The 15460-nt window shown below is 40.0% G+C and overlaps 1 protein-coding gene across 4 annotated transcripts in view; it reads left to right on the top strand.

Annotated features, from left to right (window-relative positions):
- The window catches only part of CycH (cyclin H), a 118976-nt gene that overhangs the window by 3535 nt on the left and 99981 nt on the right, over positions 1-15460 (top strand). The window contains exon 7 of one of the 4 annotated variants that reach the window (XM_069135638.1): positions 5270-5475. The exons of the other annotated variants lie outside the window; for them this stretch is intronic. Within the exon in view, the coding sequence (XP_068991739.1) occupies positions 5270-5275 (6 nt within the window). The 3' untranslated portion in view covers positions 5276-5475. Of the gene's footprint in view, positions 1-5269; positions 5476-15460 lie in introns of those variants that run through there. 4 annotated transcript variants of the gene reach the window in all.

Raw genomic sequence — 15460 nt, 5'->3', positions numbered from 1 at the left:
AAAAATTTTCGAAGCCTCCGTTCCGGAGTTCTTACAAGCCTAAATTTTACGATATTCAAAAATTGATGAACTTTTAATCGATGATACCTCCAAATTGAACAATCGTATCAAAAACAGTAAGGTGGTGTTTCGATTCGTCTTGAATTCAAGTGTTTGAAAAAAAAATGTTTTGCAGATATTTTCCGCGACATTTAAGCTGTCGTAACTGATGTTCAAATAAAAAAATCAAAATTCCATCAAGTATATTATTTTTGAAAATTTTGAAACATTTTTTTTTCGGTTGACGAAGTTGACGTGGAATGCCCCATGTACAAACTAATGGATAACAAATATGCGAATTATTCGGAGTACCTTAGGTAGAGGAAAACAATGTTCAATTTACGTTGTCCTAATGAATCAGTTAATTGGAATCTGAGTATCCGGTGCAATCGGCGTACAAAACTATTTACTTGATTGCTTTATCTGCTTGAAGATTTTTCAAATAACACTGTAAAATTTAACGCTACGTTACAACACCCGTGTTTTGCTTATCATCCAATTACTAAATTTTTATTTCAAATGTGTAATCAACACCTGAAGTTTCCAATTTAGAAAATCGAAACCTAAGTCCACCGTGGCTTTTGGTACTGAAACAGCCACAAAGATTACATAACCACGTATCTCCTTAGTTCGCAGTTGAAATGATAGGGTGGCGACAGACTGGGAAACCCGGGAATAGTCAGGGAATTTCGTATATTGGAAAAAGACCGGGAAAAATCAAAGAATTATGATGGACTATAAAGAAAAACGTACTTTTTCTATAAATCGTTTTCAAACTTCAGCTGAGCTTCGTAAATTCAGTTAAGCTAACCGTCTAAAATGGTATTGTTCAATTTCTAAGTATTTGTGTGAAACTAAGCAATACTATGTGCTTTTTAGATCCAAATTTATATATTCAAGGTGCGGAACTTCTGGAGCTTTTCGTCATAAAAGCTGCTCCTCATTACCTATGTTTTGTGGAAAAACGTTAGAGAATTCTGCATTTTTTAACCCTAGACGGGGCAACCTAATTTTTATACTTTCTACAGGGTAACTGGGGCATCGGAGTACCCCAAGCGTTTCCAAACAATGCAAGCCTTTCTAGTTCCAATAAGATAGGTTTATTATGCATCATTTTCGTCGTTTTTTAATCAGAAACACGAAGGTATATATTAAAATCCCTTTCCTTTGAGATGAAAACGAGAAGAACTTGTTTAAAGCAAAAAAAAAAAAGGGCGGTGAAGAGCTAAAAATGACTTTTTTCAGTCAAAATAGTCTCATTCTTTTTCTAATTAACCGATTTCCAAAACTCCAACGGGATTTGAAAGGGAGTACACTGAGCCTTGAGATGAAATGGTGTATCGATTCATTTTTTTCAAAAAGTATAATTATTTATTTATCCGAAAACTGAAAATAACAAAAAGCCGTAAATGGGTGAAGTCAATGAAAAATTACATATTGCATCTTTTTTTCAACTTTGAATGAATTTTTTATTCAACAAATAATTTTTATAAATATAGAAAATAACCATCGAGGCTTAATGGTATACCGATCGGTTTATTGTGGCACAAATTTACCAAAAAATTGAACTGTGGTCGTCACAGACAGGTCGGTTACAGTTTTCGTAGAAAGTTACTTTTCGGTCGGCTGGTCGTGGACAAATGGCACGTCTTACTTTTTATCCAGCCCGAGGTTTATCATTTCCATCCCCCTCTGAGTCCGAATCGTACATCATTTCTACATGATCTTCCTCTTCGTCATCTTCCGACAGCATATCAACAGCCAACTCTGTTTTTTCCGAAAGCGCCTCACTGGCCGATTTAGTCCTTGGTGTGAACACTGGATCTTTCAGGGAACGGTGAAGTTTTTGGAGTTTTCTAGGCTTTGAAAAAATCTGAAAAAATTCTGGGTTAGGTACTTCTTGAAGTGTCTACTACATGGCCTAGAAGTTTTTTAACCCTAGGACCCTACACTATCCGTATGAAACAAATACTCTACATACGGGTTACGCGCACCCCAGAACTTGAAGTCAACGTTGCTAGAGGACTGTTTGTCGTAGAGAGTTTTTTTCTTTTCCAATTGAACGCTGAAAGACTGAATAATGGAATAGGATATGCGACAAAAACCTAATATAACATTTTCGCCTTAAAAAATGCGATTGAATAAAGTAAGAAAAATGATTTTAGCTTTGTAGGAAATAATATATAAGATAACGAAGCTATCTTTCGAATAAGTTATAATGTCAATCGTATTAAATGTATTTGTAATATTCAATGGAATACTTCTTAAAATTCTACGTCAAATGTCTGAATACAAGTATATTGAAGCTTTGCAACCCGTAAGTGTAGTAATGCTCGATATGCACGGTATTCAATCGATGTGAACTCTCCGAGGCGTCGTCACGTAATGCCCCTTTGACACCCGCTCTCTAGACCCACCGCATTCGATTCGTCACCCGTCTAATCTCAATGTCTATATTCTGGCTCTCGAAATATTATCGGCTTCCCTGCCTCACCGCCGTGGTCCATACCAAGACGTTGACTTCATTCGGCCTTCCTAGATTTTACGACGTCCTCGTCGTAGCTTCGTCCACCTGTCAATCTGAAAATAAACGTCCACCACACGAAATTATCAAAATTTCCGTATATAGCAAGACAATAGGCGGGTGCGGCGTTCACTCCGAAATCAGAGTGATCAAGTCCGATCCAAGAGTTTCAGCCACCTCTCGTCATTGTCTAAATACATTTGGGCTACTATCATTCGCCCCACAAGGTTACTATCGTTCACCTGATTCGATTACTGTCATTCATCGAAATAAAATTCTTTGGGCTACTATCTTTCGCCACACAAGGTTACTATCATTCGCCTGTTTCGATTACTATCATTCATCGAAATTCCAACGTGGCCTTACCAGTACTATGCCGTAGCATCAAAAATGACCCACGGACTCAGCTGATCCACTGCCACTACCGTTCGTTGCCCTGGCGTCTTCTTCATGTCCCTGAGGTCCTGGACCTCGTACCGGTCATTTGGTAAGACCGCCCTGACCTTGAACGGCCCCTTGGCCTTAGCATTCAGCTTCCGGCTCTCGCCCGTGGCAGGCGCAGCGCTGGATTTCCACATGACAACGTCGCCGACCGCGTGCCGGGGAGGTTTAAACCTTTTCGCATCAAACGCTCTTTTCTGCCTCCCTTGCTCTACAGCGATGTTGTCCTTTGCCATCTTCCGCAACTCTTCCAAGTCCACCTGATCCAAGGTCTCCTGAATTGCAGATATCAACACCGCATCGGCCATACTGCGAGGTTTGAATCCATACAGCAGTCTTCATGGCGTACTTCGCGTACTTCGGTTCGTGGTATTATTTATGGCACTCTGAACCTTCTTTACGGGCTGCCTGTTTTCCAGCCCAGTGCCGGCGTTAGAGGGACTGATACCCTGGGCAAGAATATTTTGGCGCCCACTTAAGGAAATCAAAATCGAGAGTTAATTTTTTTCTGAACCAATGTGAACGTGTATTAAGAATTCTATCTTTCCTTTAGCGTGACCCAGAGCTAACGACGTGGACGTAGAAAGTTATGTAGCTCCTCTTTTTTTTTCATATTTTTTATTGTTTTTTTTTGTTCTTTTTTTTCATTTTTTCTTTTTTGTTGATTTTCTTTTTTTGTTATCCAAAATTTGTTTTTGCATGAATTTAATGCACATTTTATATTTTAATTACTCTTCATTTTGATTTAATACTTTGTTAATTTTTGAATAACTTTCTTCCTTTTTTTTGTGCTGTTCTTTAGTAAAATTTTACTTTTCGGGCCTTTTTGTCAGCAAATACACGAATTAAACTAGAAAAACCCAATTGTTCAGCGATTTCATTTTCAATCGACGGAGTAGCCAAGTTAGAGAGTCTCGATTGAGAGGTTGTTGATCGGAGATACGTTTTTATTAATTTTAGTTTAGAAAAACTGCGTTCTCCACTTGCAACTGTAACCGGAATCGTTGCAAAAATCCGGAATGCAATCCATACATTTGAATAAAGTTCTTGAATATTCCGCTGTCGTATAAAGTTGAAACTTGACTTTCAGAGTACCTTTGCTGATATAATGAGAGACGAATTATATTCCTCTGCGATTTGTCTCCACGCCTCTTCTTTATCTTTAAGCGTTGATGTATCGCTTTTTTTGTTCTCTATTATGTGCGAAAATTTCTTCAAAATGTTGAGGAACAGACGCTTCTCAGTTTCCGTATAGTGTTTATTTCCGGACATGTTTATACCCCTACGAAGAAACATTTTAACCATAAAATGCTTTTATCTCGAAATTTTATTATTAAATAATCACGTTAGAAAATTAATATATATTTAAATTATCACATTGCTTTCATCATGATAGAAAAAATTATAATTTACCCATAATTGAATACTTACAGTTGACAAATGTTGGGTAGATAGAAAAACGTTTTTCTTGGATGACGATTTTTGGCTTAATTTATTGACTCTTGTATGAAACTGTAAAAATAACTTAGCCCACGTGACTTCGAGGGAAAAAATCCCGCGAAAAATTAATTCTTGTTTGTGCCACTGGCGTGACAAGTGATTTCCACAGATATTCTGATTGGCCAATACAGCGGAAAAATCACGGAAGTAGCCGAATGGCACTTGAGAACTTCTCAAGCAATTGCTCGAATAAGTCATTCTTTAGCAAATTCTGGACCCATTTACTTAATAAAGCAAATCTTATTCTCTGACTGTGAATTCATGCAGTCTTCAGATCAGCTTATATGAATAAGCAAGTCTTATCCAAGTCAAGCTTAAGATCTTTCTCAAGACTCGACTGTGAATACGGCCCTTAGCTATCCCCATCATCCACCGCGCGTTCCAGTTTGGTGGGGGGTGGGGGATGGGGGAAGTATCCCACCTCCACCAATCGCCCCCCAAAATTTGGCGCCCTGGGCCATCGCCCCATCGCGCCCCCCCCCCCCCCTAACGCCGGCACTGATCGTCAAAGAACATAGAGTACACTTGGCTTTGTGCTTATTGCTTGGATCAGGGCTAAGCCATGTCCTGAAATCACTCTCATTTGTCCAAACGTTTCGAAATTTTTGGGGACGTCGCGTGTCAATCCTAACCTTCTTCCGGGGGGGCGTACTGGGACTATTATCTTCAATCCTATCCCTATCCATTACGATACGCGTGCGTACTTACATTTAATTGTACGAATGACCAGAAAGTACTTATTTGAATTATTTTTGTATACACTAGGAATGACGGCAGGAACTGGCGGGAAGCGGGAAACGGGGCGCTCAAATCAACACCAACGCGCCTGAGCCCGAACCGTGCATCTCAGCGCCCTCCGCAATAATGTGGTTAAAATTAAAAACCACATTATTGTATAGTCGAAGTTCCTTTATTTTCAAAGTCGCCTCGTGATTCTGTATATTTAATTTTTTTTTGGATTTTTTCTTTTGAGGGATAAAGGTTGAAGGTTTTGGTTTCAAAATAAAGTACACTCGCGATTTGAGCCATCGGATTTTTGTCGTTTATTGGCTCTTGTGGGAAAAGCCTTGCGGCATAAAAACCCACGACGTTTTATATTGTTTACGTTTTTTCCTTTGTCAAGAAGCCAGTTTGGTCCGTGCCATTGCAATCCTCGGTTTGCGTTTGATTTTTTGATCGGAGAATCGAGGATCGTATGACTGTTCACCCGCGTTCGGAGAATCCGGAACCATACGACCGTTCACCCGATCGTTTCGATTATCGAATTATCTCCTTTCTTTTGGGAAGTCGTATGTGAGAGAGCACAGGACTCTCTCGCCTTGGTGTCGTTGCGCGACGGACGACCGCGTCTTACTATAGACCGGCGCGGACCATGGAGAGAGGCTGGCCGGCCGAATTTGAGTTGAAATATCTTAAGGGCGTTGCCTAGCTAGAAAGCGCGGGCTACTCCGCTTTCCGCGTTAACCGTGGCGAGAGAGAGAGAGTAAGAAACAAGTGAGACGGAGCAACCGAGCTGTCGCCGGAGTGGGGCGGGTGACGCGGCTAGCCTCTTCCACCCCTCACGGGCATTCGGATTCAAATACTTTTAAACAGCCCAGTGTGCCGCGCTCGGCACGACGCAGTACCTGATGAATAATAGAAAAAAAAGAGACTCCTTTCAGATTACACTTGAAAAATTTACTAGTAATACAGAATTTAATAAGGAACCCAAAACCATTTTTTTTATAATTCAAAAACTTATCATTAATGAGGTAAAAATCGTCGAACATTTGAATTGTTTATAAAAATTGGGATTTGCAATAATGTTCAACATAACATTTTTTTTGTGAAAGCTTATTCGTTCACCTTCCGAATGCACTGTAAATGATGTCTTTACGTCGAATAGAACCGGATATATGCGCGCTCCTTTTGCATCAAAATTGAATGATTGTCTGGTAACTTTCGAAAACAAACATAATTCGGACGAACACCAAAATGCGTATCGATTCTTTTTATCTTTATTTCATGTGAAAAGAAGTATGAATAGATTGAAAAAATACGAGGTCATTTTTTGATTGACGTGACGTAGAATTCCCCGTACGTATGATGATATAGATATACATTCTTAATATTTCAACAAAAATTATATTCACCGGCATCCGTATTTCTACGCAATGCGATCACGGGACTGGTAATAATCTAATAGCCGGTATTCATAGTCAGGTTCGATTTGTCGGACTGTCTTGAGTCAGCTCAAAGCATAAGCTTGATCGGCTGAGAGCTGTTCCTAATACAGTTTCGAAAATAATACGGAACTATTTATGAATACCGACCAGACGTCGTCACAGGTAATTTTAAATTGAAAATTGCAACGAATAGCTGTTAGCAAATTCATGATATAACAACGAATATATCATCAATCTCCCAGGTGGAGGTCGCTATCAAACAGAGACCCACCTAACCCGTCCCTACCTCCCAACCATGATCGGGTTTGCACCAAACAAATAAAAAATGATAAAAAATAATATAAAATGATGAAAGTGAAATTAAACTCGTTTAAACTTAATGAACATAATCACGAAATCTTTATGAAAAGTATCTCATAGAAATTAAATTGAAACAGTATAAGTGAAACATGACAGTAATCTCGATCGAGAAAATTGATATCATAACAAGGCATCGAGCATTGTATACATTATATGGCTAAATAAATTCTATAGAAAGCGCAACCTATGGAAAGTAGTACGTCACGAGTGCAGGTCACAGATAGTAATGAAAAAATAAGCTACAGAATATTTACATAATATATAGGTATATACGCAGTTTGGTCAGACTGCAAAAAGTATTCCTAGAATGAATAATCAGATATATAATTATAACGATATGACTAGCAAATTTTTGGCACAGTAATACACATAACTAACTAAACATAAATCACAGAAATATTGCACGTAAGGTATATACAAAGCTATTATATTTATGAACATATGTACATATATTTATATCACAGTTTTTTATCGTCTGTCGGTCGGGAATTTACTTTTTCTTACGCGCGGCCTTTTGGGCTTCGATGATTTGAGGGGGTTCGCGGATTGAGAGTTGTCGGGCGCGTCTAGAATCTACGATCTCGGGTAATAAACAAAAGTGAAAGAAATCTGCTAATTTATTCTCCATTTTTTCGGTCCAGAATTTATCGTCACGTTTTATTTTATCAAAAATCAATCCCTTTGGCGTCCAAACTATAAAATAGCACCACTTCCTATTTGTAATGTGTAGAAGACCTTGGACCTGATACATGTAATTATGAGAAAGATCTAACTTTGGTTTTCCATCGATTATTTTCATGAATTTAATTTTCTTTGACTCTATGCCCTCCATTGGAGTCAACTCTTTTGCCGATGCTGGACACTTGACTTCTACGACCGCGTCTTTACCTATAAGCCCATCCGGCGATGCCGCAAGGAAGGGTAACGCCTTGTCCACCACTAGACCACTGCTATCAACAGTAACAGAATGTTCGGCAGCGAACTGACCTATTGCTATGGGCTCTTTTTCTGTGCCCCACCTTGTATTTGAATTTCCATGGAAATCGCCGTAGCGGATGCGTTCTACTAATTTAGCACAAGATGTTCGTGGCCTTCGCTTACAAATTTCACCGAAAATTGAGGCAGTCAAACGCTTTCTTCTCTGTTCGTACCATGCGATTGACGAACTCTGCCCCATTGTTTGTCGCTCGATTTCCAATAGGTCCTCCGAATACAAGCTCTGCACGAATGTCCTTTGAGCAGACGCCAATTCATCCACCGACATGTCTGATTGCCGTGGACAAGCAGCATCTGGGCCATAGTCGGCGTCAGCGATCTGGGTCACGAAAGTTTTTTTGCTACCCTTAAAACCCTTTTTTCTAATTTTTATTGACCCCGTCTTATTTTCGCAATATTTTTTCGTGAATTTACCCACCCTTCCTGTCAATTTTTCCTGCACTAATACATGAAATTGTCCACCGGCATTCATTCTCATTACGGCAGAATCGCACCGAGCTCCATATGAATCGCGCAGGGCAAAGTTGACTCTTTTGCCACCTATAGCCTTGGCAACGTGTGAGTTGTATAACTCAGCTACGTTGTTATCCACGTCCCATATGAGGCTCGATGCATGCTCAATGAGTCGATACATTGCCGATTGAATCTCTTGGAAGACACCAGTCAATTTCATATCCTCGACCAGGTTAACTTCCCCTGGTTTGGGGTTACCGTCACAGAAGTAACCTCTCTCCGCACATGATCCATGTTCCCCGAAAACATGGTTCGGACTGTTTTTAATATCTTTGCGCAAATCCTCGACTCGAACGTAAAGTGGCTGATCAACTTGCCCTTTCCTGTAGCGAATTGCGGAAGTTACGGCATATCGTAGTCGCCTCAAGTTTTTGCGCAAATTATTACGTAGGATCACAGTACCAACCTTACGGTTGGTACAGAGATCCCGAAGTCGAGTTCCACAGACGCGGAGAACATGGTTGCGGCATTCAATTTTTTTGACAAGTGCTTCCGGTCCATACGGAAGCGCATCGATAAGTTTTCGGTGAACACTACTATCCCCATCCCCAATTAATTTATCGTATTTAATACCGTGCATTTCTACGCTACACTTAAAACCCTCGACGATAATGTCTGACTCCATCGCGGTACTAGAACCCGTCCAATTTTTCACACATTTATGTTCGCCTACAGATGCCTCGGTATCACCCCGCTTCCTATCACACGTTGAACAATATTTATTTCTTACCCCAATGAATAAAACTTTTCTGGTTTTGAATCCCACTATTACTGCTACACCTGATAGAGAGTCATATTTTGTCCTATACGATCTTTTTGCCCAAGACCCATCGGCGACAACCGCTATGCAAGGGTACCCGTCCTCGTCAACGTCATCCGCCTCACGGGCCAACCTAGCTTCTTCCCTACCTGCCTCTAGCATTTGCTCCCGTGAAATGTCGTGATACGTATCGCTAACTATCCTATGAAATTTTTTCCAAGTCTCTTTAGCCATACATGGCATATCTACCGATGCACTAATCTCTGCGAGTTGAGAAAAACCACCACCTGTGGACACTACACCGGATACTATAGCTGCATTGACGCTTGAGGAACCTGAACTAGAATTCTCTGACGTTATTGATTTGACTAAATTACACATACTACATTTGAAGGTGATGGTGGTAATGAATCCTGTCCGGCTTTCGGATATTGGACACATGTCTGCAAAAGTACAATCAAAAGGGGAGTGACGACCAATTTTTGTAATGCTATCTAAAAAATGCCTAATGTCTACTATTCTTCTCCCAGTCAACTCCAATGGGGGACTTGGTTCGGCCTTGGCATTACCGACTACAAGCAAATTTGAATTCATGTCTTCGACAACATTACTTTCGGTCGCAGGCTGGATACTCACGAAATCCTCCGCGGTGTTGCACTCAGTCGTCTCGTCGTCGTTTCTCGCGTACTGTATCGGAGATTCAGGCATTGTCTCCGAGCAAAACAAATCGGTATCCTGAAATTCGTCGGCAAGTACGACCTCATTAAACGGAGCAACATCTTCTGTTACCTCTTCCGCTGAAGTCATTACTTCGCGAACCATTTCTCCGTCGTTTTGTTGGCTCGCAGCAATTCTACACGTAAAAAAATTTGGCAATGCATGGACGCGAGAAAAAAATTTTAGCAATAAATTATAATGACCACAAATATAATCAGTAACCAAAATGACCAGGTCCCAGGAGACGGTGGATCGAAGAATGCCCAAATTTGCCGCGCAACGATAATTAGGGAATAGCAGATCAGGAATACTTTCACAGTATCACTGTTATATAATATATATATAGTAAATCTTATCGTCTTGTCATTTTTTTTTTTTTTTCATTTAGTGGCACTTGTCGGGTCTTTTTAAAACAAGCACAAGAAAATACAAGTCGAGCCATATCAATGTTGTAATGGCAATATCGAAATGGGCCCGCCAAGTATCACGCACTGCAATTTTTTTTTTCTTCTCAATTTCAATTTTGGTTTCAATTTTTTTTTTTTGTCATCATCAGTTATAGTATATCAAAATCATCATTGGTGTCTAAATAAATTATACTTGGCAGTAGTATCTGATTTGATAACAGTTTTGTGGGGTGGCTGTTTTGTAGGTAATGTATGCATGTATAATTACCCCAGAAGTACGTCAAGTTTATTTCTAAAAACAAAACGCGCGTATTTTAGTGGCCTAATACGTACGCGCCGTATTTACTTTGTATGGAAAATTCTGCCAGATACATTGTAATTTTACATCTCTAGATACCAGGTTCGATTCCTGGCTCTGTCGTTAATTTTTCGAAATCACCAGTTTTTCAAATTCATATCTCCCAACAATGAATTTTCTCGTAACTAATGATACTGCACATCCGCATATCATTTATTTAACCGCTTTGACCGTCTTGCGTGTGCTTCCCATCGGAAGCGTAAGATTCCAACATGTAAACATTAGACGGGGCCAAAAAAATTGACTATTTTTTTTTTTGAAAAATATATTGAGAATATCATTCAGTATGGCAAAAAAAAAATTTCATGAAATTTTAAGCCCTTAATATTAACTTTAAGAGGTCTATCATCGCTATTTTTGATTTTTAGTAATAATTTGATGTTTTACGTCAGAACTGTCGAAATATTGAAGTGAAAAAATTTATGTTCACTTATCCCTTTATAAAATTAAATTCCCTACAAAAAAGGTCTGATTATAGATTTTTGTCAGACAAGCCGTTTCCGAGTAATTAAGCTTAATAAATTGATATAATTTCTCGATTTGACTTTTTTAATTTGGAATTTCGTGACTAACGAATCAATGAATGTGTAAAAAAGATCATGACAGATTCTTAAAGGAAATTGATTGTTCTACAAAAAAGATCTCTTAATATTTTTGCCTCAATTTAATTTTTCAAAAGTTATTCTCAATTAAAGTTAATATTAAGGGCTTAAAATTTCATGAAATTTTTTTTTTGCCATACTGAATGATATTCTCAATATATTTTTCAAAAAAAAAAAAATAGTTAATTTTTTTGGCCCAGTCTAGTAAACATTCATCTTCATACATTCTTAGATCGGGTGCTCAAGAAACGAAAACTTTCTATTTATTGTAATTTTACCTTGGATACTTGGGTAGTCACAATAAGTGATCAGAATATTCCTTATGATCGACAAAGTGTAAACACTAATGCAAATAGCCGAATAGTGATTTCGATCATTTAACCTGAACACGTAACAAATTGATGACACATTTTAGCGACTAATGCAAACCGGGCTAGTACCACACGTCACAACGCATTCTAGTTTATGTTTTCATACGTATAAAAAAACTTGAGAATGAATTTGTACTGCTATTATGAACAGCAATATCGGCTCTTGAAAGTACTTTCTTAGATCAAAGCCCTGCGATTGTTCGTACTCATGTGATTGAATCTCGAAGTCAGAGAGGGTGCGACATCAATCATATAAATAATTCAATTTACCTCATTTTTTCCCGAAATTTAGCCAAACTCTTTATGCCGGGTACTTTCTTCTTCTTCACAGACAGATTCCTTCTCTTCTTAGCCATCGCGGGAATAAATACTGACTCGAAATAATAAAAAACACGGTAGCAAAACACAAGCAAAAATAAAAGCGCGGAACACTATCCACGTGCCGAGCGATGAGGATTCGAACGAGGGGAATTGTAGTGGGGGGGTTTGAGTCTACTCTCTTCGCCTGTAATTCGCATGGTCGCCGGCCAACGCGGTCGTGGCGCTAGCAGCCGCCCGCCTTTGGCGCGAAAAATTTGCTGTTTTATGCTTCGTGATTTTCCTTCTCATTTCTTCATTTTTGAAGATAATTAGGTTCTTAGGGAGTCATTTTGAAGATAAAGAATGGATCTGTGTCGCCGTTTTCGCCGAATTTCGAAAAAAAATTCACTGTCCGCTGTGTCTCACTTCAAAGATAACGTACTTTCAAGTACGTTTTTCGCAAATCTGAGAGCGAAATCGAAAATTCGGCAAAAACGGCGACACAGATCTATTCTTTATCTTCAAAATGACCCCCTAAGAACCTAATTATCTTCAAAAATGAGGAAATGAGAAGGAAAATCGTGAGTCTCTGTTCGCGCGCGCTCGTCGAGGCATAGGCAACGCCCTTAATTCTTACCCGACTGCCGCGACGACTGAATCTTGCTCCAAACGAAACGGTTTTTTCCTACACCTTTACCATACAACTTCGTAACTGGTCTTCCCGCTGCTTTAAGCCGTTTCGCAAGACAAACGTTGTCCAATGCATCTTCTTTTTCAAGTGCTTTTTTGGAAGTCTCTTGTAATTCATCGGCAAGTTCATCATCACTTACTTCACCTTCAGAATCATCTTCTTCATCTGCATCATCTGAATGCCTATAATCAGAGTAATTTTCTTCTGCGTCACTTTCTTGGCCGCCAAAATTCTCTTCATCGTCTGCCGTTTCTAATAACGTTTCACGCAACAAGCGTGGTCGTAGGCTATAAGCCATCTACAAAGCAAAAATGTGTTAAATAATGAAAATAAAAAATTTTTTTCACTTTCTATAGTGTACTTACGTTAAATTATTGTTAATTACGTATACTAAAACAGAGAAAAAATTTGCTCCAAAAACACTTTTTCACCCACTACGTGCACAGTGGGTGTCGGACACCCGCGGATTTTAGAACGTCTACTTTGCGCAGCATCTGTTCGTATACTGACGCTTACCAAAATATACTAACCTACTTTACTTACAGTTAGTGATCTCAATTGCAGGTAGATGGCGACATATACCCACTTTTTTCAAATTAAGTAATGTTTTTGGGACCTTAAACATTTCTGCGGGTGTCAAACACCCGTGATGCACTTTAAAGGTTAAAAATCGTTGATACTCTTCATGTAAATTGTAACCATATGTATTGATAAGAAAATCGTTTAATAGGTTTCGTGATGTAGATTCTTCATATAGAATCATTAGTGGAGTGGTATTTCCTGATTCATAAATTAGTTTCGCTAGCCTCAACATGGAACGGTCATGTGCGTTAACCTCCATGGTAGTTGTATATATTACTTTATGCGTTGTACACTTATGTAATATATTTATAGTGGTTAGAATGACAGATCAACTACAAGGTTGAAAGTCGGTAAGATTCCAATGCATAACGAATGCGATTTAAATTTTAATTATTTAAATATTTATAAACAAAAACAAAATATTTTTTTTTCAAAAATTCTAAAAAAATTTATAGAATCGAAAAACATCAAAAGTTAAGAAATATAAAAATCATGCAAATACCCAATTGTACCTCTCCACGCTATTGCTGTTTACGCCTAATATCATGCTGTCAGAGTAGCAACTCAGACTAGAAAAGGCTTCCTGTATCTTGTCGTAGAGTCCGAAAGTCTTTAGAGCTCGAACGTGGTTTTCTTCGCCTTCTTTCAACGATCCATCGCAAAAGTACCCCAGTTCAGCGCACTTCTTATGCTCACCAAACACGTGGCTTGGGATATTCAAAATATCTCCAGAAAGCTTCCGGGCCTTCAGGCTTGTGGGACCGTCTTCCGTCGATCTGAATTTTGCAGCCTTCGATACGGCAGTTCGCAGCCTGAGTACGCAACCTTCTACAACTTGGCGCAATTCCCCTATGCGACCTTTATTTTTCAGCGTGTCTTTTATTTTCGTTGCCAGATTACGCAATAAATGATTGATGCATTCGACCTTCTTGACAATCATATTCGGGTACGGGTTGCTGTCCAAGATCTTCTTGTACACGCTGCCGTCTCCATCGGCGATCAAAGTGGAGTAGATAAGTCCATGCGTATCAATGCTGGATGACTGCTGGTGACGATAGCGTCACTCTCCATGCTGGTCGAACTGCGGTTTCGATCCCAATTTTTGTAGCACGTGTGCTTCGTAGGTTCCTTCCCAGTACGGGCCGCCCTCTCACACGTGGTACAAAATTTGTTACGCACCCCGATGCAGAGGACCTTCTGCGTATGATACCCGACGATCGCTCCAACTCCAAACAGAGAGTCCTACTTTCCGGTTCGGTAAGATCGTTTCATCCAGCTACCATCCGCTACGACGGGGATATGAGGGATGCCATCAACGACATCACCTCGTTTGAGAGCTAATTCCTTCTCAAGTTCTCCAGCAGCTCACATTTCATCGTGGGCGGCATTCATGAACTGGACCGTTATATCGTTCTCGTACCTCAAATAAGTCCGCTGCGAGATGTTTGGGACATCAACCGCTGCAAGGAGTTGTTCCAATTGTGAATACCCTATTCCGCTCGTTATGCATCCGGCCACCGCGCTATGATGTATGTCCATGGATTAAAGATTTTCCGGTTCTGTCCAGACGCTGTCTTTATACAGACACATTTGGCATTGAAAAAATACTTGTCTCTTCAAGCCTTGCTGGCGCGAATCCACGATTACCAGGGAACGCATCGGACAATTTAGGGCCGGTGCGTGATTCCCGAATTTCCGGATGAAATCAGTGAAAAGATGCTCCAAGTTTACAATACGGCGGCCATCGATGTGCGCTTCTTCTAAACGGTACGAGTCTGGTTCAGCGTCAGATACAACCAACTCGTAATCGGACAGGCCATTCAAAGTCGGATACTGCAGCGGCTCTCTCTATGTCGCAATCATTGTCGCGAACGTTATCGTGGTCCTCAAGTTCTTCTTCGTCGCTATCATCATCTTCTGATTGCAAGATGCGTAACAGTTCGGGAGTCGACACGCGTCGGCGAGTACCTCCAGACGTGCTCGGTTCGTCGGGGTTCAATACGACCTCGAGTGGTTCACCTGCCTGTGCAGGCGGGGTCTCGGCGTGCGTAGCAGCAGCTATCGTAGCCGGAGAGTTGGCGGTTTCTTCGGCTGTTGGACGATTGAACGCCGCGCGGCGCCGCCTACACAAAGA

This window comes from Neodiprion pinetum, chromosome 4, assembly GCF_021155775.2.
Source record: "Neodiprion pinetum isolate iyNeoPine1 chromosome 4, iyNeoPine1.2, whole genome shotgun sequence".
NCBI lineage: Eukaryota > Metazoa > Arthropoda > Insecta > Hymenoptera > Diprionidae > Neodiprion > Neodiprion pinetum.
Note: the sequence above shows the minus strand (reverse complement) of the source record. Positions and strands in the feature narration are given on the sequence as shown.